Source organism: Urocitellus parryii, chromosome 7, assembly GCF_045843805.1.
Source record: "Urocitellus parryii isolate mUroPar1 chromosome 7, mUroPar1.hap1, whole genome shotgun sequence".
NCBI classification, from domain to species: Eukaryota; Metazoa; Chordata; class Mammalia; order Rodentia; family Sciuridae; genus Urocitellus; species Urocitellus parryii.
In genome coordinates this window covers 1,733,672-1,759,095 of record NC_135537.1, presented here as the reverse complement: position 1 = coordinate 1,759,095, position 25,424 = coordinate 1,733,672, and the positions used below count along the sequence as shown (strand labels likewise).

At 61.5% G+C, this 25,424-nt stretch overlaps 2 protein-coding genes and 1 long non-coding RNA gene across 3 annotated transcripts in view; 1 reads left to right on the top strand and 2 right to left on the bottom strand.

Moving 5' to 3' along the window:
- LOC144255846 (uncharacterized) overlaps positions 1–2,547 on the top strand; it is a 6,462-nt gene extending 3,915 nt beyond the window's left edge. The window contains exon 3 of the long non-coding RNA XR_013343964.1: positions 713–2,547. This is a non-coding gene — a long non-coding RNA (uncharacterized LOC144255846). The remainder of the gene's footprint in view (positions 1–712) is intronic.
- Positions 2,548–4,003: 1,456 nt separating this feature from the next.
- Positions 4,004–5,332, bottom strand: Ly6d (lymphocyte antigen 6 family member D). Its single transcript, XM_026403076.2, has 3 exons — positions 5,278–5,332; positions 4,418–4,516; positions 4,004–4,236 (listed from the first exon to the last, which is right to left on the bottom strand). Exons 1-3 carry the CDS (start codon positions 5,327–5,329, stop codon positions 4,004–4,006), a joined length of 384 nt encoding a protein of 127 aa, XP_026258861.2. The 5' UTR covers positions 5,330–5,332.
- Positions 5,333–15,258: 9,926 nt separating this feature from the next.
- LOC144255816 (ly-6/neurotoxin-like protein 1) lies at positions 15,259–23,213 on the bottom strand. The gene is made up of 3 exons (XM_077800762.1): positions 23,162–23,213; positions 18,578–18,676; positions 15,259–15,470 (listed from the first exon to the last, which is right to left on the bottom strand). Exons 1-3 carry the CDS (start codon positions 23,211–23,213, stop codon positions 15,259–15,261), a joined length of 363 nt encoding a protein of 120 aa, XP_077656888.1.
- Between the last annotated feature and the right edge of the window lie 2,211 nt (positions 23,214–25,424).

Here is a 25,424-nt window from a genome sequence, read left to right as displayed (position 1 = left end):
AGACTGAAGCTCTGTGGGAGAATGGCAACCTCCTGGCCTGTATCCTGGGAACGTAAAGACGTCATGCAAGTAAGCCAATCACAGAGATCAAACAACAGTAAGCTAGACCTGCAAGCCCTAAGCAGGACTGGAATTTTCCAGTTAGTAAGCAACAAGTACAGAAGCTAGAAAAGGCATCAGCTCTGCAGTTCAGTTGACCACAGTCCCAGGTTCAAGCCGGTGCTAGGCAGTCGCCTCCTGAATTGGGGCAGGGGTTGGTGGGAGCAAGAATCTACCTCAAAGTCATGTACACCCACAAGGGCAAACAGGATGTGGCTCACCACGACCACCACTGCATCCTGAATAGGGTACGGTTTGTGGGGTACAAAGTGCAGAAAAACAATTTTTATAAGAAAACAGCTTTCATTTCAGCTCCTCAGAAACAGCTCTTGTAACAGTTTTTATTTTTTAGTTGTAGTTGGACACTTCATTTTATTTATTTATTTATTTATTTTTATGGGGTGCTGACGACCGAGCCCAGGGCCTCGCACGTGCTAGGTGAGTGCTGTACCGCTGAGCCACGGCCCAGCCCCATTGCAACAGTTTTTTAGAGAAGGCAGCAAAATGGAGGCTGAGGCCTGCCTGTGACAGTTCTTGCTTTTATAATTGTCTTATCTGACTCATCAAAACCTTGTATCTATAATCTGTTTTTTTTTTTTTTTTACTAATCTAGAACCTGTAACTTACACTCTTACTGATTCATCAGTTCACACCACAACACCAGAAAATAGACATGACGAGCAGACCAACCAGAGCAGGCAGCACAAGGGAGCTGTGAGAAGGAGAAGAGCGACCACAGAACCGCGAGCTAGAAAGAGCTGGACCAAAGAGGGCCAGGAGCCACCTGTTGGTTCTTTAGAGCATCGGGGAGGAGACAGGTGGCACCATCTAGCTTGTCCATGGCAGGACCAGAAAGAGGGCCTGTCACATGCCAACCCAGCTGGCTGGTAGCTGACCAGAAGGGCAGGTGGTGGGGCTGCCCCCAGGCCTTGGTCCAGGATGGGGTGCCCGTGCTGGGGGCCAGGGGGGCACAGACCCCGTCCTTCCTGACAGGCTGAGGACCAGTGTTTGGTGAGGGGGCGGCCCTGGGGGCTGGGCTGTGTGGAGCCTTTCTGCTAAGGCAGAGAGAAGCAGCCCCTCCCTGTCTCATGTGGTCGGGAGGGGTCAGCACCCACCTCTGGGTGGCCATCCGGGAGCCCTGCCCCTTGCCATCACCTCCCCCACAGCATGGTGCAGGCTCTGGGCTTGGGCTCTACAGGGGGAGTCCCTCCTGAGGGCACCAGGAAGGAGAGGGCAGGGCTGGGGCTCCCACTGGTCGGAAGCTCTGTCCACACCCACAGGGCCCCCACCTTTGCAGACCCTGCCCAGGGCTCTGGCCTGAGGTGGATCCCAGTTAGGTTGGGGTCAGGTTGAGCCTAAGACCATTGAAGGGGCTGCCCAGTGGGGTCACGCCGAGGTAGCCAGGAGGCTAGTCAGGCCCCGGGGACTGCAGGCCCCGGCACAGGGTCTGGCTAGGAGCTGTGGCTCTGGGCTTGCTCTGGAGAGCTGCCCGGTCACAGGCACTGCTGCGCCACACAGGAGCCTGGCGCCCTCGAGAGTGCAGACAGCTTTGCACCCTGAACTGGGGCCTGCACACGCCCACCCACCACCTCTGCTGTCCCTTTACTGGTCACCACTTTTAGAAACCCTCTCTGACCCGCCAGATGGCACTCACTCGGTGGCCTAATTTCTGGGGTAGGGGCACACTTCTCCCTGCCTCCATGCTGGACACAGAGCCTCCCTTGCCCAAGGTGGCTGTCGCTGTCCCCTGGACTCTGTAGCTGGCTTATTGTGGGGTGAGCAGGAGGCACTTCCCTGTTCCTGTCCTCCGAGTCCACATGGGGAATGGGTCTGCATCATGAGTGCCCCTGCCCTCGGCTCTGCCTGACTCCCATGTCCAGACTATACCTTGTCCTGGGTGCCCAGCGGGGACAGTGAGAGGCACACACGGGTTCTGGGTGGCTTGGTCAGGGGAAGAGAATGATCCTGGCAGGTGCCTTCAGACACCCGGATCTGGCAGCCACCTGGGTGGCTGGCCCAAAAGGGGCCCCAGGAGCTCCTCCCTGCAGCCCTGGGGCACAGTTGCCAACGGAGCCGATCACTGGGTGCTGTACATGCAGCCAGAGGAAAGCCTGCTGCCCTGCAGAGGGTGGAAGGAGGGGCAGTTGTTGGGAAAAGTATAACGGCAGCCGCACCCCAGAGAAAAACCCCAACATGGCGTCTAAGGACCTTCTCTTCCTACTTTCCCCTTTTTTTCCACTGGCTTGAAAAGTTCCCGCGGGTTGAACTCTCCCGCCGGCGCCAAGTTCAAATCTCGCTGGCGGGGAACCTGAGCCCCAATAAGAACTAATTCCTGGGCTCCGGAGCTGATATCTGGAAGAACTTGCCAATGAACGCGTGGCCTGCCATTTATCTAAGCCCTGCCATCTGTCCTAGGTCTATATTAGCACAGAGCCTTTTGCAATAAAGTTGGAATCCTCCCTGGCGAGTTGTCTTGCGTGGAGGATTCTTTCAGCAGTGGCCCTGCAGAAGACCAGGGGACCCCTCACAGGCGCCAGCACCAGGGGTGGATGCTGACCCCACCAGGTGGGTGAGGCTCTGGGAGGTGGAGTGTCTTGCTCAACTCACCTGGTGAGGACCGGGAATGACCAGGCCAGGAATAAGGAATGGCTTGGGTGTGGAGAGGGGACTGACAGGGTGAGGCTGTGGGGCTCACCCAGGCCAGGCCCAGAGCTGAAGGGGCAGCCTGGGCATTGAGGTTCCACATGGGCCCAGGTCTCAGGGGAGGCGAGATGCTGGTGGGGTTAAGAGTGACCGCTTCCTGGGTCACACTCCACCTTTCACAGTGCGCCAGGCTGAGGGCCCTCAGCTTGAGCCAGCGTGTCCAGAATGCCTATCTCAGGGCAGGTTCACGGGGAAGGAGGCCAGACCCCTCCTCGGTGCCATCCCTCCTGTCTGCTGGGGGCAGGGTAATGCTGGGCCACTGAGGAGCTTGCCCAACCAGGGTGCCACGGTGCCAGGGAGCCACGGTGCCAGGGAGCCACGGTGCCAGTCCTGGCAGGGGTCAGAACCTTGTGCTGACCCCAGGAGGCTCAGAGGATGGCTACTGGAGAGTGGGACTGGCCTGCTCCCAGGATGGGGTTGATGTTTGCTTGAGCATCTCTCTCACTCCAACTTGGAGAATGTCCAAGCCTGGCAGGAAGCCAGCTGGAGCCTGTGCTGTCCTCGGGCCCTTCCCTGCCCCTGGGCCACAGCACCTAGCCTCTTGCCGAGTCAGGCCCCCAGCTCCCTGGGTGAGTTCTGGCCCAGGGGCTGCTGGGCTCTGTGTGGTCAGGGGACAGCTGGCCTGGCCTTGGAGCAGTGTCTGCAGAGCTCAAGACTGGGGTCTCTCTGAGCCTCTTGTACCCAGATCTCAGGGATGTGGCCTGGGTGGGTGTCCCTCCGCCTCTGGGCGCTACTGGCCTGTGTTCCATGGTGCCTCACCCCAGGGGCACCTTCCTCCTCTGAGGCTGCTGGAGGCACCGGGGAGGGCCTGACCTCTCCAGGGGTGGTGAAGCCTCCTGCACTGCCCTCGCGCGGCCCAGGCTGCCCCAGGCGGCCAGTGCTGGAGATTGGGGTCTCCTGCCCCACCCCCATTCCACACCCATGCTGTTTTACGTCATTTATTTCCTTGCAGAGGCTCAAGTAGAAAAATAAAGGAGCAAGTACAAAACCAGGGGACCAGGGTGGCCTGTCCGCCCTCCTGCGTGCCTGGCCGGCCACACCCTCCCGTCCTGGGGGAGGCGCTCTCCACCCTGACCTGGCCCAGCCTCCTGGGCAGGCCCAGCCTTGGGCATCGGACCCTCCCATCAAGGCCAGGGAGGAAGGGGGCTGTGGGGGGCCCCAGGGGAGAGGCGGAAAGGGGTGACACCCTTGCCTTGGGGGGTTACAGGCTGGGGGCCACGCTGGCGAGGAGGCCCAGGGCCAGCAGCAGGCCCAGGGTGGCGCCGCGGAGCAGGGTGCGGGCGGGCGCAGAGCTGTGCAGCTGCTCGTTGCACAGGTCTTCCTGGCAGCACTGGGTGGACTGGACGCCGCTGCTGACTTGGCCCTGCTGGCTGTTGTCGGGCCTGCACGACTCTGCGCACTCTTTCCTCACCAGGTTCCCCGACAGAGGCTCCACTGCACATAGACGGGGTGTCAGGCCTGCCCGCCTCACCCCAGCCCACACCCACACAGCCCCGAGTCCAGCTGCCACGGGCACCCTCCACCTCTGGGCCAGGATGACCACTAAGACCAAACCGTCACGAGCGTGGCTCCCCCGTGGTCCCCCACGCCCTGCAGCAGCTGGGCTGCCACCCACCTGTGGTCATGGTCCTGCAGTAGTGGGAGCTGGCTGGGCAGGTCTGCGGCTGCTTACAGTTGGTGGAGCTGGAGCACACGTGGCAGCGGAGTCCCTGGGCTAGTGGGTGAGGGGTCAGGGTCTCAGCTGGGCCTGAGGCCACTGCCCACAGAGACCCCTGCAGGACAGAACCCTCTCTACTCCTGCCCCGGCCAGAGCCCCTGAGCCCACTGATGCACAGGACCCTCATCCATGCACAGCTTAGGGGAGTCTGCTGGCCCTTCAGACTCCCTTCCTAGAAGTCCTGTCCTGGACCAGGCCTGGGGGGCAGCCAGGAAGTGAAGAGGATGGAGTACCCGGGAGACCCTTCCTAGACCCTTCCTAGACCCTTCCTAGACCCTTCCCAGAGGTCTCAGCCCTGGGACTAGGCCAGGACAGTTTTCAGGACACAGCTGCTGCTCCACCCTGATGGTTATGAGGATGTGGGCTCTTGGCTCGGCCTCCTGAGTCTTGGGGAAGTGGGGCTAAGCCACCCCAGGGCTGTCAGGGAGGGGCTGGCAACAGGGGCCGATGGCCCTGAGTCTGTCCTCCCCAGGAGAGCGGCATCTCAAGACAACTCCAGGCTTTGTGGCTCTCAGCCTGAGATTCTCCTGGTGCATTACAAAATTCCCTGATTCTGAAGTGTCTGGGATTCTGCCAAGTCGAAATGGAGTTCGTTTTGCTCTAGATTCCAAGAGTGGAGCCCTCCACAACATCGGGATTCTCTGAGCCTGAACTCCTCCAGGCTTCCAGGGTTTGGTGATTGCCCTGGCTGAGGCTGAGGGTCTGCAAACAGGCCAAAGCTGCCCACCCTCACCTGACCCCCAGGCCTAGCCTCTCACCTGGGCCCATGGCCACAGCCAGGATGACGAGGAGCAGCAGGACCGTCTTCATACCGAGCATCATCTGGGAGCAGTGGGGGCCCCTCCTCTGGGGAGGACTTATAGTTGGATGGTGCCGTGGAGGGTGTGGGGTGGCAGCCAGCCAGCCAGTGGCATGCCACCTGGACCTGCCTCACTCTGCCTGGTCCACACCCACCAGCCCCACTCATGCCTGGCTCCTGCCAGCTGGAAGGACACTGCCCCTAGCCCACCTCTCTGGGCCTAGCCAGGGCTGGGTGTGCACAGGGCCTCTGTGTCCGTCCTGCCCGGCGGTTCCCTGCTTCTGCTCAGTCCCCTCATTGTCTGTCTGCTGGTCCTGGGTCACATTGTCTCTAACCATCTACCTGGTCTGTCACCTTGTGTCTTTGCCCTGCATTTCCCAACCCCAGAGAGGTCCTTCAAGCCACAGCTTGTCCCAGATGCTCTGGGGAACCCACTGCAGGGAGGCAGGGGAGAGGCGCTGACCCTGCCTGCCTGGGTTCTGATTCAGGGTGCTGGGTCAGCCCAGTGGACCCTGGAGCAAGGAACCCTAGGGAGTAAAGCATCCCTGCTGAGGCCGAGGTGGGGGGCAGCTGTGGGCTGTGGGCTAGGGAGGAGGAGCCACTGGGCAGGAACAGCACTTGGAAGCCGAGTGTGGGCAGGAAGGTGGTGTGGAGACCTTAGGCTGTGGAGATCTGGCCATTGTAGATGCCTGTGGAGGCAGGACTCACCCCCTCCCTCCCTTGGAGCCCTTAACCCTCCCCACCCAGCACTCCCTGCCCTGCTCAGGGGCACAGAACCAGCACCATCCTGATCTGCCCGTCTGCTCAATCCTCCCAGGCCGGAGTTCCTCAAGTCTGGGCCCCGCATCCAGGGTCCTTGGCAGGTGCTGGCTCTGGTCCCGAGTGGAGGCAGAGGCCACTTCTTGCTCTGTATGAGCTAGTCTCTCAAGCACCCACGTCACTGGAGCAGGGGCGTCCCCTATGGGCCCAGCTGGGAGTGTGGGTGGACCTGCAGAGTCCTCCGGCTCCCCCTGCTGCTGCCCCTGCTCTGGGGGGCAGGCTAATATGCAGGGAGCTCTGGGCCTGTCCCAAGGCTGGGCCTGGGCCAGTCTGAAGTTCTTGGGAGCCCTGTGGTTCTGACACTGCTGGGCCCCTGTGGCCTGCACCTGGGCCAGCTGGCTCTGTGTTGAGCTGGGGATAAAAAAGCTAAGGCCGTAGGCGGGGGAACAGAGGACAGGCTGCCTGACAACTGACAGTTCCTGGGCCTGCCAGACCTGCCCAAGGACAGAGAGGGCACGGGTGATGCCTTTTGGGACCCAGAGGGGTGTCGGGAGTAGCCCTTTGGGGCGGCCCCACCTCTGCAGCCTGCGTGTGTAAGGGCTCCCGTTCCCTGGCTGATCCCGGTCCCCGGGCGCTGGCTTAGGGCTGCCACAGCCTCAGAGGGTGGGCCAGCAATGCAGGGCCCACGCTGCCCAGAAGGCCACCCCAGCTCCAGGCCCGCTGTGCACAACAGGCCCAGGGAATGCAGGGTGGTTGGAGGGAGGGTGACTTGGAGGCCTTGGGAAGCAGAACCCAGAGCTTGGGGACAGGGTGGTGATGATGGGGCATGCAGGTGGGAGGGGTGACTCACTGGGCTAGGAATCTGCTGGAAAAACAGGTTTGGAATTTCTGATGGGTATGATGGAGCTGGTGGGGCCTCGGGATTCACCATGGCTGTGTGTCCCGAGGCCAAGAGAGAAGCTGGGCTCCAGTTCTGTGGGGAGGGCCTTTGTCCCTGGCAGGGCTGCCTGAGAGGACGTGAGCTGGCTTCCTGGGCAGTTTCCTGGCCCAGGTGTGAAACAGGCTCGAAGGAAGTGCACTCAGGAGGAAATGGGGACTCTGGGCTTTCTGTAGGCAGCAGCCAGATCGGGGCCTCGGAGGTATGGCGGGTACAGGAGCCGTGGTGCCTTACTTCTGCCCCACCAGTACCCATCTCCTGGTGGACCTGAGGGCAGAGAGGACAGGGCAGCACCCCTGGAGTGGTCTCAAGCCCTCTTACCATCTCCACTGGCCCTCCAGTACCCTCCTCCCACTTCAGAGCCCCTTCTCTCTCAGTCCCTGGGACCAGGACCCTGATGTGACTTGTACCCTCAGGACATTGGCAATAGGAATGGTGGAGAGTGGAGAGCAGGGACTCCACTGTGCTGCCCCTCGCCCAGCCCACTCCCTGAACTTGTCTGGGTGGCCAGGAAGTTGGGGAACAGGCCTGAACCTTGCTCTGGAGCAGAGACCTCTGCTGATGTCCCTCCCTTTTGCTTTCCTGTGGTCCCCCTGTGTGTGCCAGGAGATCACCAGGTGCCTGAGCTCAGAAAGGAAGGCCCTGGCTCAGGGGGCAGAGCATGCTCCTCCAGGCCCTCTGAAAGTGCAGCCCTGGTCCCTGCCCTGGCCTGAAGTCGGACACCAGGCAGACAGGTCAGGCCCCTGGACTGGAGATGTCCAAGAACCTTGGGGCAAAGGAAGGTTGCCATGTGGGCAGGCACGAGTCCTGGCCACTCCCCAGGCCCCTCCAGGCACTTCACTTACTCAGTCTACATTCTATAAGGACAGACCATATGCAGGCACCCAGGTCTCAGGCCCCAGGTCAGTGGGGGAAAGAGAGATGGCAGGCTGATTTGTGGTGTACGCGGTTATGCTGTGGACCCACCAGCTGGCAGGCCAAGGGGCAGGCTGCAAGTCTACACCCTTTGACCCCCTCCTGGGTTTGAGTGCGTCTTTATGGTCCCAAACCCTATTAATCATAAGTGGCTGTTGCTATGATTTAAAACCATAAAGAAACGTCATGAGATCTAAAATCATAAGCAGAAGGGGGAGTGACCCAAAATGTCCCTAGCTGAGTACAAGTTAGAGAATGGTTACTAACATCTAGACAGTCAATTTCTGACAGGGCACATTGTCCAAGAAAATGGGAACCAAAAGAGAATGATTTTACACTGCATGAGAATCGCCATCTTGTGTTGCCAAACATGCTTAGTCCACGGGCACAGAGGGGGTCTCCCTGGGAGAAGCACGTGGTACGTGACGTGGAGTCTCGGGTAAAATGGAGTCTGTTTGGCCGTGGCCCATGGAGCCTGGCCCCTAACAGGGCAGACATGTAACCCTCCAGAAGGTCGGGCCGCAGGAGGGCAGACCTGGGTGGAGCCATCTAAGTGAGACCTGAGGGGAGGTGGCCATCAGCTGGGGAGCAAGGAGGACATCCTGACAAGTGCACCGGGGCCTGGTTCCAAGTCCCCTGTCACCTGGGGCTCTCCCACAGGATTCAGTGAGGCAGGGTTTCCCTCGGGCCACTTAGTCCCTCAGATCACACACTTGGCAAGCAGGGCCTCGGTGACCCAGGGAGGGGTGGGGCCTTCCCAGCATCACCCTGCCAGTGGAGTCATAGCTGGGCCTGTCCCCGGGGCCTGGGGCTCTTCTTCCACAGCCCTCCCCCACCACTCCCAGCACTGGAGTCACCTTGACGCTCAGCCACAGCCTGGAAGTGGGTCTTGCTCGCCTGCTTCCCAGGGCCTGCCTGCATCTTTGCCCCTTCTCTGGGACCCTGGCCCCCAGCAGTCATTCTCCTGTGTACCCTCCCCCCATGGCTGGGCTGGGCTGGGCTGGGTGCAGTTAGTGTCCATGTACTGGGTCGGGTCTGGGGGTGTGGCTGGCGCCAAGCCCTGTGCTGGCCCTCATCCTTGCTGGGCCTCTCCTTTCTGCCTGCCTCGGTACACGTCCAAGGAGCACAGCATGGAGTCAGCCTGAGCAGCTCAGCCCTGCCTTGGGTGGGGCCTGCTCTGGGGAAGGGCAAGACTGCGGCCCTAGGCTTCAGAGAGGGAGCAACCAGTTCTCAGGCCTGTGTGGTAGGACCCACAGACATGGGCACCAAGGTCTCGGCCAGGGGTGCCTAGTGCCACCGTCTGGGTGATGAGGGAGAAGACTGTAGTGAGTGATGAAGTGGGGCAGAGGGGCACAAATGACTATGGGGACCGCAGAACCAGGACGGCAGGCTTGTGGCAGTGTGGGCTTGACTCTGGCCCCGAGGACCAGGTACCTGGAAGGTGATCTGCTCTCTGCATGTTGAGATAAATTCCTTCCAAGGTTCGAGGGAAGGACGAGGGTTTGCGCTTGTGCTCGACTTCTGGGCTCACCTCTCTGCTGAGCTGCAGTTCACTTTTCCTCCCCTTATAGCCCAGAGGTGGTGGCTGCCAAGCCTTGAGCTCCGTGGGGGAAGAGGACACAGCGTCTTCTTCACTTCCTTCCTTGCCCCCTGCCTTCACTTGCTCCCAACATCCACCTCCACACTAGTTCATCATCCATCACGCCACACACTGGTCCATTCATGCACCTACCCGTCATCCCTCCATCCTTTCCTCTACCCATCTGTTCATGCATTCATGCATCCATCCCCTGTCCATTCACTGACCCATTTGTCCATCCATCCATGCATCAGTCCATATCCATCCATTATCTATCCATCCATCCGTCCCTGTGCCCGTCCATCCATCTTCCATCACATAAATATGGTTGGAAGAGCACCGACATGGGCTGGTGGCCTGCTGGACAGCCCACAGGAAGGCCCACACGAACGAGGAGCCTTCCTCCCCACAAATTCACTTTTTCAGGACTGTGCTGAATGTTTTATTTTGTTCAATAAAGAAAGCAAAATGCATTCTGGGACATCTGGTATGGACAGAACTATGAAGAGGAGTAGAACAGGGTGGGGATGAGGAGTGGGGCGCTGTGTGGGTTGATGGTTCCGGAAGAAGCAGTGGGTTGGATCTCGTCACGACCTGGGTGAACTCAGCAGTGCTGCACAATGACATTTCCCTTAGTCATGGGAACAAGTCCCAGGACGGTGACGGTACCCAGAGTCCCTTCCCAGATATCCATTTCCCAACTGCTCCCAGCCCTCTGGATGGGCCTAGGTCTTCTGACTCTCCCTGAGGGCCTCCTGTGCCTTTGGAGTTCCTACCCCACCCAGGGACCCCTCCCTGTGAGTCAGTGCAGACCAACTCCCAGGGTGGAGTCCCCCAAGGCCCCTGGGCATGGAGACCTTTAGCTCATCCCAGGAAAGGGCCACCTGGTGGTCTGCTTTGTTCCTCCAGGCCCTGTCCCCAGCTAGAAGTCCCCACTGTTAGGCTGTGCCCCTGGAGATAGGGCAGATGCCAGGTTGCCTCTGCCTTGCTTCCTCGTCTCCCCTGCCCTTTCCCACCCACACGCACCTTCCCTATGGGAGAGCGGTCCTTCTCAAGCTGTAGAGTAGCTACCGGGGGCTCCGAGACCCTGGGTCTGCAGGTGGAGGGCGGTAGCTCTGGGACTTGAGACACCCAGTCTTCAGACAGGCTCTTTTTAAGGATTATATGATATGAGGGAGCCCGCCCCGCCCCGCCTGCAGCCAGCAGCCTTACCCAGGGAGGGGCTTTGGGATGCTCGCCCAGAGGGGAAAGGGCGTGCCTGTGACATGCTTGCCGGGTTGGTCTCTGCCATTGGCCCTCGTCTCTGGGAGCAGGCCAGCTCTCTGCACCTGGCATGATGGGAGCCGGGGGGACTGGGGTCCCTCTAGGCTCAGGTGGCTTCTGAGCTTGAGTCTGGAGTAGGTGGGCTTGGCCTGGTAGCCAGGGACCCCACTTTGGTGCTCTGTCTGGGGCAGGGACGGGGAAGTTGACCCAGGAGTTTGCATGTTGTTACCAGTCCCCTCTTGGGGAGTGGTGACAACCCCAGGGGATGGAGGAGGGTCCCACTGGGCCCTCCCTGAGCTCTCATTACCCCAGTCCTCAGAGTTCAAGGGTGTTGTGAGCACCCAGGGTTACGTAGGCAGGCCCTTGAGGGGCCAGAGGAGCGGTGCCAGGACAGAGGTGCAGCCTGACTCTGGGCCCAGGTCTGATGAGCTGAGCTGGCAGAGTCTAGAGGGCCCCGCCTCCGCTCCAGAGCTCCCCACGGCCCTCCCAGCAGGGCTGCCACCGGCTGGCCCCCGGGTCTGGCTCGCCTGCATTTTGAGTCTTGGCCGAGTTCCTGTGGGCTCTGGATGCCTCCCCCATCCTGGCCTTCAGGGGTGATTGTCCCAGCCTGCTGGCTCCTGTCCCCACATATGGCAATGGCTCCTCCCGAACCAGTCTAGCAGCAAGAAGGGACCTAGGAGGGCACATCTAAACCCTCCCCAAGTCCTGGTCCCCCATTTCCCTCCTTCCTCTCTCGCCTCTGTAGCCCCATCTCTGGCTGGGGGGCGGGGGCTGAGACTGCTTCCCCAGCCCTGCCATCCCCTCGGGATCCCCAGTGTGGTCCCCAGGAGGGCGCCAGACTCTAGACACAGATGATGATGGAGGGCCTCTGCCCACAGAGTGCCTGAGGTCAGACCTGCCTCCTGGCCCTGCTTTAGCGCCCTCTGGGCTGGCCAGGCTTATTGCCACTTGCAGGGGCCCACCCCTATTCGTTCCCAGCATGTGGCCTCCTCCTAGTCCCGGGACCCATCCCCCTCCTCCAGGCCTTGGCTGTGCTGTGCCCACGGTCAGTGTCTTCCCATGGGCAGCATCTCGGCCACGCTCCCCAGGCCTGTCCTCCTCCTCTCTGCTACAGGGCCACGGGGGCTTGCCACTTTGCTCACAGGGCCCCCCGCCTCTCCTGCTTAAGGGCAGGAACCCAGACTGCTGTCCCTCGATATCCCAAGTCCATGGAGCCTGGTGTGCAGGGGCGCCTGAGTGTGTGGTGACTCAGTGTGTGGCAAGGGGAGAACCCAGGCTGCCCACGCCACCCCCGGAGCTGGGGGCTGGGTGGGAGGGGCAGAGCCTCCCTGTCCCGCCTGCCTGTGGAGCAGGGAGCTCTGAGAGGAGGTGTGATGCCATGTGGCATCTGAAGGTCTCCCTGGGGACCTGCAGGTGGGGGCTGCCCTAAGGGTGGGTCCCTCCTGGGTCCTGCTGGGCTTTCCACCCTTAAGAAGAGAAGACCCATGTGGCTCTGGAGGGTTGTCCCTCACGGGGGCCATAGCACTCCCAAGGAACCCAGAGTGGCAGGCCATGCAGGGCCTGGAGGCTGGGGCCAAATGCTGAGGGCCATTACCAAGTAGGTATGACGCATCAAAATCTCCTTGCCAGCGTACCCCATGCTGCTTAGGACATTCGATGGGACATTGCATGTATGCTTTAGTAAGATGACCCTGCTCAAGGTGATCGAGGGTGGATCCAGGTTTGAGGAAGTAAGTATCCCGGTCCTTGGGTTTAAGGCGTTTCCCGGTTTAAGAATATGGGTTTTAGGGAAGTTGAGGTTGAAGATTATTGCTGCTGGGATTAGGGTGTTCCTGCTGCTTGTTCCCGTTGAGTTCTCGTGAGATTAAATGGGATTTGGAAAAAGCCTCGTGGAGGAGGATTGGGGGACGGGATTGAGGATTGCCCCTGAACATGTGTGGAGGCTGGTGTGAGATCCGGAATAAAGAATTGCTGTTTGAACCTACAAAGCTGTGTGGTGGCTCGTGATTCTGTGCCAAGCCGAGACATTGGCATTTGGCAGCCAAAGGCTGAGGGGTCCGCCAGCCTGGCTTCCAGGGGGTGGCTCAGAGTGGGGGCACTGCCCTTCATTGTCTTCCCAGCGCCAGGTGTGGTGAGAGCGGAAGGGGACCCCCCCCTTCCCACGTGGCAGAAGAACACAATAGGAACTTGAGCAGGGGCAGGGCTGGCGGGCTGTGGTCTTGCAGGAGGAAGCACAGCCGCTCTGCACAGGGACAGATCACCATAGAGGCTTGCAGCAGCTGCAGGTGCCTGTGACAGAAAACCTCAGCAGCAGAAGCAGGAAACAAAGCAAAGGAACCGTCCCCTCAGACCTAGTGCAAGTCCCGAGTTGTATGTGGAGTCCCTGGACTGTCCACGCGCTTGTGCCCACACAGGAGACGTAGAACACACCCTCCAGGGAAAGGGCACCAACTCCCTGCCTTGCTGCACCCCAAACTTGCTTATGTATGAAAGTAAGGACCTGCTGCGCTCGGGGCTCGGACTTTGGGAATCATCCCTTGGGCCGTGGCTCCACTGATAAAGTGTGGCTTCCAGATCTCCGTGTCCTGACCCTCATTTCCAGCTACACCCCTGTCCCACAGAGTGGCCACTGCACAGGATGGCATCAGCCAGGCAAGGCTGTTCAGGAACATGCAGGCAGGGGGCTCGAGTCTGGGCACAAAGGGGCAGGGGCCAGTGGACAGGTGGGACTGTGGTGGGGCCTCCTCCTTCTGGGTGTGACCCTGTAGCAGGCAGGTGAAGAGGGTAGAGGCTAAGGGAGACTGTGGGGGAGGCTGGGTGCCTTGCCTCCCCCGCTGCCAGACTCCCAGAGTGGAGACAGACACTGCTGAGGGAATCTCGCAGCCACACCTGGCCCTGAGAGCCGGCTCTGCCAGGTGGCAGGAGGCCTGCCTCCACTTGCCTGGGCCCAGTGTTTGTTCCTGTCACCTGGGGCAGGGATATGGGGGATAAAGAAGTAGGGGAAGGGAAACGACATCTCTTCCAGACTCTGAACTCCAAAGGGCAGAAGAGCAGGGAAGGACTCAGGACTGGACACTGAAGTGGGCAGGGGCAGGCAGGCCCATGGTGGGAGCAGGGAAACCCAAGCCATGGCCTGTAGGACCTGGGCGGGCTCTGAGGATGGGCCTCCTGCTGCCCCTGCAGGCCAGCCCTGGGCTGAAGGTGGGGGAACAGAGTTCCTCCAGAATTGGGGGGCCCTGATTTTGCTCCCCAGAAAGAGCCCTGGGAGGAGACATGGCCTCAAGAGGCCTCAGAGTCCCAGGGCCTGTCAGGGGGTGGAGAGGATGTGGACCGCGAGGGCATGGGGCCCTGGCGGCAGGAGGATGAGGCCACGTGGGGACACCAAGGCTCAGAAGAGCCCCCCAGAGCAGCCCAAGGGCACCCCCACTTGGGACTGACTGGACACGCCCTCCTAGCGCCCTCCTGAGCTTGCAGTAGACCCAGGTAGGAAGCCAGTGCTCTCCCTCATGCCTGGGCTGGGCGTCAGGGGAACCAGCAGCCTTTTCCAAAGCCCCCCCCCCCCCCCCCCCCCCCGGCTGTCGAGGCTGAGGCCCGTCCTCCCTCTGAGTGCGAAGACCAAGGACCAGAAAGTCCCCCAGACCTGACATCTCTGCCACTTTATTCATTCTCAGGACACCCTGGGGAACGGGCTGGGAGGCAGCGCTCTCTGGAAGTAGGAGGGTCTCCCCGTGCCCTGTGGGAATGGACAGCCCACCGCCCATGTCTCAAAGCCTGATACCAAGTCCCGAGGCCCTGCCCCACCCCCACGGGGGCCACCAAGGGACCATTTAAAAAGCCTGTGTTCACCTGGACAGGGGCTGGTGGTGGTCCCTGGGCATTTGGAGTCCCTGGGAAGCCCTGGGAGGTAGATCTGCGACTGGTCAGTGCTCTGGTCAGTGGTAGATGGGATGTGTGAGAGTGAGGAACAGTGAGTGACAGCAGTGGGTGGTGGCGGTGGGTGAATGGTGGGTGGCACGGGGTGCAGAGAGCTGCCCCAAACTCACAGCCGTGTTCTCCATGTCAGGGCTACTCCTGGCACAGGAGAGGCCCAGGGGCCCGACGGCCATGAGCACAAGGTCCTACAGGCACCCTTGAGAGGGAGAACCCCAGCCTAGCCCCTGGGTCTTAGCCCTGAGTGGGGGTGCAGACAGCTGGGAGACTGGGGCAACCCTCCCACTCCAAAGTGGCCAGGAAGCCTCAGCAGCAGGAAAGGGCTGAGCTGGCTGGAGATGTCCCCTCCTGGGCAGCCTGTGGGACGGCCCCCAAGGCAGGAGGGGCTCTTTCCTCATCTGGGTAGGGGACTGAGGGGCTGTGGTCCTTCATTTCTCTCTGGGCAAGGGCTGGGGAGGGGGCTGGGTTGTCCTGGGGAAGTGGGGGAGGGGTGCTAGCTGGGTCTGGGGCCTCCAGACAGACCCCTGCTGTGCGGTGCAGAGATGCAGGCTGGACCCTCACCAAGCCGCGTGGAGCAGGGCCCACAGCAGGCTGGCCGCGGCACTGGCCCCCAGGGTCCCCAGGCTGTCCCCGAGGCCCGAGGCTGCGCTGCGGTTGCACTGGCTGCCCTCGCAGCAGGAGACAGAGAGGGCGCGGCCGTCCGAGGACACAGTGCTGTTGGGGCAGGTCGGGGCGCAGGACTTCATGACCAGGATGCCGCCGGGGTTGGCTGTGGAGAGAGGACGGGGTTCCTGGGTGGCATGAACCACAGGCCCAGAGGCCCCGGCACCCACCCAGCCCTAAACACCCAGGGCGCAGCCTGCTTTGGGGGGCTCCTGGGACTTCGAATGCTTGCGAGGGCTTGAGGTGGAGCCTTGGAGGAGCAGGTGGGGTCCTGCTTTGGCACCTGCAGTGACCCATCTCCCCCTGGCCTGGCACCGCTGTGGTCTCTGAGTCCAAGGAGCGACTTGGAGGCTCCTCCCTCCCTTCCCCTCTCCTCCTCTGGGCTTCAGGAAGGCACCAACCCTACCCTCAGCCCTGGTCGCCTGGGGATTAGGAAGCCTGCGATGGCAGCAAGGGACAGGGTGGCCAGGCCTGCACGCTGCCTCTAGGCCTCACGGCTGCTGTTGGGAGGTGACTCTGCATCTGTGTGCACAGGGCGCGGGGGAGGCCGGGGGCTGTGGGGTGGGGTTGCAGTGCTGCCTGGTCCCCTGCCTGACACGCAGCCTCCAGTCGGGGGTGGGCAAGGACGCGGGGCCAGCCCCCAGGGGCCTCTTGTTTACAACTGGCCCAGAAATCGGCGGGTGGGGTCAGGTGCTTCTGCCCCTTGCGGGCCAGGTCCCTGTGCCTCCGTCTCTCCCTCTGGTAACAGTGGAGCCAGCAGCCTCTGCCCTGGTTCTGGGTCACGAGTGAACTTGGGGTCGTGTTGGGAGCATGGGTGGGTCACAGCAGAGTTCGGGGCCAAGTCTGAGCAGCCCTTTCCCGGCCATGGCAGAGTGGAAGGACAGAGCCGCTGGGTCCAGGTGGAACGAAGCTCTCCTGGACACAGGGAGCCTCTGAGGTCAGTGCGAACCCTCCTGCTGGCTAAGGCTGAGTGGACTCTTGAGAGGCTCTGAGGACGCAGCCTCCCAGGGTGGGACAGGTCGGCAGGCAGTGGCACCCCTTCCCATCCTGCCCTGCGTGAGTCTTTTCTTGAGACCTGTGGTCAGTAGGTCATTATGCCCAGTTTTTAAGCAAGGAGCTTTTTTGATGGGTCAGGTGAAGGAGAGACAATGTTCACCGGCCATTTCTGAGTGATTGCTGGGGACGTGGACAGGCACAGTGTCCTTGCCGGCACTGGTTTGGAGAAAGAAAGCTCTGGCTCTGGCTGGAGCTCGGCCTTCCTTCCCTGGCTGGGCTCTGAGCTGGCTTCCTCGCCCAAGAGATGGGCTACTGAGCCGGACCTTCGCAGGCTCCAGTCAGAGGTGGGCACGGACGCGGGCCAGGCTCGGCAGGGTCAGTCTCTGACGCAGCTTCATGGCCTTTCCCTCCCTCCTCAGGGCCTGGGGTCAGCTTGGTGGCCCAGGGTGTGGGGTCCTTCTACCTGGACCTTCCTGCCAAGGCTGTGTCCCCAGCCTCCTGCTTTGCTCCAGGGTGCTTTCTGGTGCCCCTCCGAGGAGTGTCCCTGACTACTTGTCAGCCTGGCACTCCATTGTCCCATGGTCAGCGGTGACCCTGAGGTCCCTGGAGGACCGGAAGTCTGCACCCATCTCTGAACCCACCCCAGCTGGCACTCAGGGACACAGTGACTATTTAGGGAGGGAGGGGCGTGGAGTAGGAGCCTGCAGAGCCCGAGAGAACCCCCATCCCCAGGAGGCTGGGGCCCTCAGGGCACTGGGCACTGTCTGGCTGTGAGACCCGAGGCTTCAGGCGAGGGGTGCCCCGTGGTCCTGAGCTACTGGGAACCACTGGGGAGAAGAGTGGCTCTGGGGCCTGGCATCTGTTTCTCTGGGTGGCACCTTGTTTCCTCTCCCGGCAAGATGCCTGCAGGGCAGGATCTGGCCGCCCTTGTTCCCACCTTGTGCCCAACTGGAGCCGTCAGGACAGTGGGTCCGAGTGCCGACAGGGCCACTGCAGACCACGGGCACCCCCTTGACCTGCCACCCCCTGCATCACGTGAGCCTCGGAAGGGCGGGTGTGCCCGAGCTCGTGGGTACGGAGCAGGGTGGAGCAGGGTGGAGAGCGGGGCCAGCAGGTGTCTCCAGGCAGGGCCCAGCTCTGCTGAGTGGGGGGCCTGGAGGGGCACCTGCTGCTTCCCCTTCATTCTCCAGGGCTGGGAGGTACACAAGGGCCACCCGGGTCCTTGTAGGGCCCGGGGAGGATACTGCCTCCGTAGATGGGGTGACTCTGAGTCTGAGGGTGCTTTTGTCATCCCTGGGAGCTGTAGGAGTCTGTGGCCCAGGGAGTGGCCCAGAGCTGCAGTGCTGCCTGGTTCCCCTGCCTGACACGCAGGCCAGGAGCCTGGGGACAGTCACCCCTGCAGCTGGCATTTATCAGGGGCCAGAGAACCTCATGGACATGATCCCAATGGTGGCAGCAAGCTGCAAGGGGAGAGCACCCTAGGCTTAGAGGTGACACTGCCCAGGGTCCCCTGACCAAGGTCAGAGGCTCTGCCTGTACACTTCCTTCCTTCTCTGCAGTCTCACCTGGTCCTGCTGCCCCTTCTGGCCAGCTTCCCCACTGCCCAGTCTCATCCTTTGCAACTGGGTCAGGCCTTACAGCCCTCGGGGTCACCAATGGTGACCTGCTTCACTGTGCGCAGCACCTTCTCTTCTGTCCTGCTCAGGCCCTGTGAGGTGACCTCTGGGCTACTCCCGTGCACCGCCCGGACTCCTGTCACAGGCACCTCTTGGCCCCACACCTGAGCTCTGGCCCTAGCTCAGCCCCCAAGCCCGGGTGCAGAGGGCACAGGAAGGAGGAGCTCTGGCCTGTGGAGGGTGGGAAGGGCGGCAGGCAGTGGCTTCTGGAGGAGGCTGCTCTGCTACAATGTGGACAGGGCAGAGGTCCAGCTCAGGGAGTGGGCACTGGGGCAGGAGGGCATGGCAGTCATGGCTGATTTGAGAGGGAGCTGGGAAGAGTCCAAGAGGCACACAGTATGTGGAAGGCTGGGCTTAGGAGCTGGGGTGGAGTGGGGCTGGCGTCTTCCCAGGTGCCAGTGTGTAGACAGCTGCCCCGATCCCTCATCTCCTACGTGGACTGGAGGGTGTCCCTGGGATCTGACTGAGGTGGGGCTGGGCACTGGGCTCTGGCTGGGTGCGGAGGTGGGCAGGCCAGGGCCGCGTGGCCCAGGGTACTCACTCGCCCTGGTGATCACACAGAACTTGTCCGTCGGGGCACACTCCACTAGAGACTCGCAGTTCTCGTGGCCGCAGCACACGTGGCAGTGCAGGGCCCGGGCTGGGGGGAAGCACAGGGCCGTCAGTCTGGGCTGGGCTGGGGCTGAAGGCCCAGCTGCCTGCCCTGCGGCCCACTCAGGGTCACCTCTCTGGGGTCTCCTCCTCCCTGCTCCAGGGGTGTTCCAGGTCTTTGGAGGGTTGGGGGTAGGGACTTGGTGATTCGGACATGCTCCCAACTCCCTTCCCTCTGGTCCCATGTGTCAGTGCCAGGCTGTCAGCTTGAGGGATGGGTAGGTGTGGGGTGTGCTGTGGACAGGCTGCCCTGGGGCTGGGCTCACAGTCCCTCTGCCCATGGCTTTCCTGGCACCCATGAACTCGCGTTCTTCTGTCTCTGCCTGCAGTTGCCTCTAGAGAGAGGACTAGAGAGAGTAGCGGAGCCATGACAGCGGAACCAGGAAAAGTCCTGATGAGTAGACAGCTGGTGAACAGATGGGTGATGGGCAGATGGATGGGTGGGTGGGTGGGTGGATGACGGGGGGTGGGGGGGTGGGGGGCTGGGTGGATGATGGGTAGGTGAGTGGTCCTGAGCTACTGGGAACCACTGGGCAGAAGAGTGGCTCTGGGGCCTGGCATCTGTTTCTCTGGGTGGCACCTTGTTTCCTCTCCCGGCAAGATGCCTGCAGGGCAGGATCTGGCCGCCCTTGTTCCCACCTTGTGCCCAACTGGAGCCGTCAGGACAGTGGGTCCGAGTGCCAACAGGGCCACTGCAGACCACGGGCACCCCCTTGACCTGATGGGTGTTTGGCAACGAGTGGGTGGGTGGGTGCATGAATGGGTGAGAGGGTGGATGGTGATGACTGGTTGGGTGGGTGGGTGGGTGCATGAATGGGTGAGAGGGTGGAGGGTGATGACTGGTTGGGTGGGTGGGTGGGTGCATGAATGGGTGAGAGGGTGGAGGGTGATGACTGGGTGGGTGGGTGGGTGCATGAATGGGTGGGAGGGTGGAGGGTGATGACTGGGTGGGTGGGTGGATGGGTGCATGAATGGGTGGGAGGATGGATGGTGATGACTGGGTGGGTGGGTGGGTGGGTGCATGAATGGGTGAGAGGGTGGAGGGGGATGACTGGGTGGGTGGGTGGGTGGGTGCATGAATGGGTGGGAGGATGAATGGTGATGACTGGGTGGATGGGTGGGTGGGTGCATGAATGGGTGAGAGGGTGGATGGTGATGACTGGGTGGGTGGGTGGATGGGTGCATGAATGGGTGGGAGGATGAATGGTGATGACTGGGTGGGTGGGTGGGTGGGTGCATGAATGGGTGAGAGGGTGGAGGGGGATGACTGGGTGGGTGGGTGGATGGGTGCATGAATGGGTGGGAGGGTGAATGGTGATGACTGGGTGGGTGGGTGGGTGGGTGCATGAATGGGTGGGAGGGTGGATGGTGATGACTGGGTGGATGGGTGGGTGGGTGCATGAATGGGTGGGAGGGTGGATGGTGATGACTGGGTGGTGGATGGGTGCATGAATGGGTGGGAGGATGAATGGTGATGACTGGGTGGGTGGGTGGGTGGGTGCATGAATGGGTGAGAGGGTGGAGGGGGATGACTGGGTGGGTGGGTGGGTGGGTGCATGAATGGGTGGGAGGATGGATGGTGATGACTGGGTGGGTGGGTGGGTGGGTGCATGAATGGGTGGGAGGGTGGATGGTGATGACTGGGTGGGTGGGTGGATGGGTGCATGAATGGGTGGGAGGGTGGATGGTGATGACTGGGTGGGTGGATGGGTGGGTGCATGAATGGGTGGGAGGATGGATGGTGATGACTGGGTGGGTGGGTGGGTGGGTGCATGAATGGGTGGGAGGATGGATGGTGATGACTGGGTGGGTGGATGGGTGCATGAATGGGTGGGAGGATGGATGGTGATGACTGGGTGGGTGGGTGGGTGGGTGCATGAATGGGTGGGAGGGTGGATGGTGATGACTGGGTGGGTGGATGGGTGCATGAATGGGTGGGAGGGTGGATGGTGATGACTGGGTGGGTGGGTGGATGGGTGCATGAATGGGTGGGAGGATGGATGGTGATGACTGGGTGGGTGGGTGGATGGGTGCATGAATGGGTGGGAGGGTGGATGGTGATGACTGGGTGGGTGGATGGGTGGGTGCATGAATGGGTGGGAGGATGGATGGTGATGACTGGGTGGGTGGGTGGGTGGGTGCATGAATGGGTGGTAGAAAGTAATAGTCCTCAGCAGCAGGATCTGTGCAGAGTGGGTTGGTTGGCTTCAGAGGTGATCTGGGTTCTAATGCCACCATCCCTGTCCCCTCCCTGTCTGAGCCAGGGTGTCCTCACCTATGAGATGGGATTAACAGTGATGCTCTTGGAGTTCTCAGATCATGGAGTGGTGTAATGCATGATGTGTGTGTGTCCAGTCCTCTCCTTCCTTGAGGAAGGAGGGCAGAAGCCTCCAGGATGAGATGACCCTCATCCCTGGATGAACAGAGTCTGCAGCAAAAGGCCTTGGTCCAGGCTGCCAGTGGTCAGGAGCTGGGCAGGCCCTGGAGATGGCTGGCTCTGGTGCTCTGTGGTTACCCCAGCTTCTGACTACAAGGACTGTGTCAAGGCTTCCCTTAACAGAGGACAAACTGCCTGGGTGTGGCTGGCCCAGGGACAGTGGTATGACCTGCAGCGGGTTGGAGCAGAAGATACAATGGTCACTCTGTGGACGCTGTCTCCACGGAGTGAAGAGGGTGACCTGGAAAGGTCCTCTGGAGTGGGGCCCAGAGTTTGGCCTGCAGTAAGGATCTCTGTGGGCAGTCTGGGGAAGGGACGTGCTAGTTAAAGAGATGTAAGGACCTGGGGGCTGCAAGAGGGCATGCAGGGGCCAGGAGGCCCCCCCACTGCATCCTGTGTGGAGGCTGGGCTGCTGGGAGAGGTGCCTTGTAAGGAGTGTTCTGTAGGGAATGTCCCATAGGTTGTCATATGGGGGTGTCCTGTAGGGGTGTCTGTAGGGATGGCCAGTAAGGGTGGCCTGTAGGGGTGTCCTGTAGGGGTTCTCTGTAGGGGTGTCCTGTAGGGGTTTCCTGTAGGGGTGTCCTGTAGGGATGTCCTATAGGGGTGTCCTGTAGGGGTGTCCTGTAGGGGTTCTCTGTAGGGGTGTCCTGTAGGGGTTTCCTGTAGGGGTGTCCTGTAGGGATGTCCTATAGGGGTGTCCTGTAGGGGTGTCCTGTAGGGGTTCTCTGTAGGGGTGCCCTGTAGGGGTTCTCTGTAGGAGTGTCCTATAGGGGTGTCCTGTAGGGGTTCTCTGTAGGGGTGTCCTATAGGGGGGTCCTGTAGGGGTGGTCTGTAGGGTGCCCTGGTTCTCCTGGATGTGCACACATACTGTGACTAAAGAGCCCCACCTGTGCGATGAGGTGATCACACCTTCCACTCAGGGTCAGCCCATGTACAGCCATTGTCACGGCCCTGGGCAGAGAGTGGGGGGGTGCTTAGTCCCCACTCTGAGCTCAGAGGCCACACTTCTCAGGTCAGGGCTCTGGAACCACCCAAGGAGAAATAGCTGCCTTTGGGGTGACTCCTGGCCATTTCTGCCTCCTCTCTCTGCAGCTGGTCCCTGGTCCTGCCAGGCCCGAGGGGCACTCCCAGGGTTCTCTGAGCAAGGACCCTACCTGAGTCTCTTTCCTGAGATTCTCCAGACCCTCTGCCCTGGGCACTTGTGAGAGACCCCAGGATAACCCTTAGTGTGTCCTCATCAGCTACCACACATGCTAAGCCCTAGGGTAAAGGTCTGGCCAGTGTCCGACCTCCTGACCCAGGCCTCTCAGCCCCTCTCTCCCACAGCGGTGTCCTGACCAGGGCTGGTGAGACCCGAGTGGTGCTGTGGCCTGGGATCTTACAGCACCCTGCCTCCTCTGGTGAGTGCCTAAGCTTTGACCTTGCCATGTCCTCTGGAGTCAGCTGCAGGCCCTTGCCCAATGCCCCTGCATTTGCCTCTCCAGCCTCCCATTGAAGGTGTCCCTCCAGCTGGATGGATCCCCAAGGTTCCCTCTCCACACTCCCAGGGGAAGCTGAGGGGGCTAATTATCCTCCAAGTGATAATTATTCAGCTGATAATGGCCTGCTGCAGAACATCCCTTCCCACCCCTGGCCTCCTTTCTGTCCCCAAACCAGCTTATCAGGGTCAGGGCAGAGTGGGCTGGTGGGGGTGACCCACTCATTCTGTTTTGCTTGGGAACTTCTTTCCTAGAGTGAACAGTCCCGCACCCCAGGAACCCTGTCCTGGGGGAAGGGGATGGAAGTGCCCCGGGCACACAGTCTGCCCCTCCAGTCCTCCGCCAGAGTTCTGCCTCCACAAGAGCCAGGCCCTAAGTAGAGAGCCGCAACACTTTTCCAGGCAGGGGACTGCCTGAGGGGCTCCCCTCACTCCCTGTGACCCCAACCCAGGCTGAGGCTCCAGGGAGCACTCGGTCTCCTCGCAAAGAGCCAGCCTCGCCAGTGCCCAGGCCCCAGCGCCCTGCCCGGGAGCCCGCCCCGCCCCGCCTGCAGCCTTACCCAGGGCAGTACACACAGCAGCCAGGAGCAGCAACACCAGGAGGGGCCTCATCGTGGACATCCGCCAGGACTGGGCGCCGCCTGGGTAAGGGTGCCTTTATACGGCTGCGGGTGCCGGGGTCAGACCTGGTAATTTAGCAGGAAGATGAGCTTGGGATGGCAGGGCTGGCCTGACTCCTGCCCCCAGGCTCCCTCGGCCCCACCCCCAGGGCCCAGGGCTCTCAGTAGGTCCTCTGTGCCCCACTCTGGCTGTGCCTGGGTTCTGGCCAGCCACCTCTCCTCCCTGAGGTCGATGAAGGACACCTGCTTGGGCCTATTGGGGACTAATGCTGACTCTGACGTGGAGGTCTGGGCAGGGTGAAGATCTGGGCTCGTCCAGGGGTTGATGGTGCTACTGTCCATCACCCTCAGAGCCGAACCTGAGGCAGAGCCGAGCAGCACCCAGCAGCCATCCCCACAGATTCCTGAGCCTGGCCTGCAGGCTGGACTGGGAACGGCCGAGTGACCAGGGTGCGAACAGGGTGCCCAGGGGCCACAGGAAAGGGTCTGTGCATTGGTCCATGGTGGGTCTTGCTGGGCCTTGGAGGCTGAGGGAGGAGCTCTGGTCCCTGGTCTCTCCTCCATCCCTCTAATAGCTGGCCTCCAGGCCTCCCTGTCCCTTTCGACCCCACCCCCCGCACTCCAGGTGGCTCTGGCCCTCTTGTGTGGACCATGACACCTACCTCCAGGCCCTTCCGGACCTTGTGCTCACAACACGGAACCCAAGGAGGACTCATTCTGTCCAGAACACCACCTGCCCTGTCCTGGCCAGGCCAAGGAGGACTCATTCTGTCCAGAACACCACCTGCCCTGTCCTGGCCAGGCCCATGAGGCTCTCAGATGGGGCCTGACCCCTTTCCACACCCTCTCTGGGGACCTGGGTGCCCAAGGTTCTCTCCCCGCCCCTTGGAGGGTGGCCGAGCTGCTGGCTGCCTGCTCTGGGCCCCAGGTGGAAGGGGCATCTGTCAGGTCCAGGGAGGGAGGTGGGCTGTGAGGAGGGGGCTGGGGAGGGGAGATGGGGGTCAGCACATACCAGGCACTCCAGCGGGTTGGGATGGCCTGTTTTATTTTGACTGTGTGTTAGACTTCCTTAGGACTTCCCTCCTTTGGACACATGGTGTGTGAGCTCCTGTTTGTCGTAGGGGACGGTGAGGCCTGGGCTCTCATAAGCCTTCCTGGGACAGGGACACCTCTGTGAGCTGTGAGGGCAGACACGGCTGGACACGCCCAGATTGACCACCTGGGCTCTGCTCAGCCCACTCTTGTCTCCTCTGAGCCCGGAGCCCCTGGTGCTGGGCATGACAGAGTGAGCCCATCCAGGCTGGGCAGGCCCCGGAGGGCCTGGCTGACCCAGAGCCAGTGGCATGGGCTCATTCCTCCTGTGCTCTGAGCCCCAGTCTCCCAGGCCCATAGCCAGCCTTGTCTAGAGCTGGCCTGGGACTGGGACCAGACCTGAGGCCTGGGCACCTCCCCAGGTACAGCCCCAGCCCTTGGCCTGACCCGAGGTTCTCTGGCTCTGTGGCAGGGAAGGCAGTGGGAAGAGTGCGGTGGGACAGGACTGTCGGCAGCCAGCAGCACACAGGCCCTGGGCCTAGCCCTTGAGGGAAGTGGAGGTGGCCCAGAGCAGGTCCCGCTGGGCACCGCCCTCAGGTGGGCTCTGGACGGGCCCCTCAGGGCAGGACGGACCTTTCCCCAAGCAGGAGGCTGTGCCAGTGGCCAGGGTGTGGACGGTTGGATCAGAACAAGCTTCCTCCATCCCCACACCCTGAGCTGCTCCCCGCCCGCAGCCCACACACCCTGCTCAGGCTCCACTGGCCCCAGAGTGCAAAGGGACAGAGCTGAGAGCAGGGACAGGGGAGTAGCAGCTGGGCCCAGGCTTCCCTGCCCCAGGACTCCTGACCAGTGAAGGGCCAAGGGGCCTGGGGTGGCTTGGTGTGTGGTGGGACCCACAGTAGCAGGAGTGATCACAGCCAGGTGACAGCAGGGCAGGGGCAAGCTGCACTTTCTGGAGAAGGTGGACGTCCCAATGGACCCTTGAAAGTGGAGGACAAGCCACCCAGACAGGGTGAGCCAGGGCCTGCGGGATGCCACCGTCTCTGTGCCGGCAGAGTCGGCCGGGTTGTACTCCTGGCCCAAGAAGGGTCCGAGATGGGGGTCTATATTGTCAGGAACCCATGAAAGTAAGGAATGAGAAATGCTGCACTCACCGAATCCCAAAGGGCCT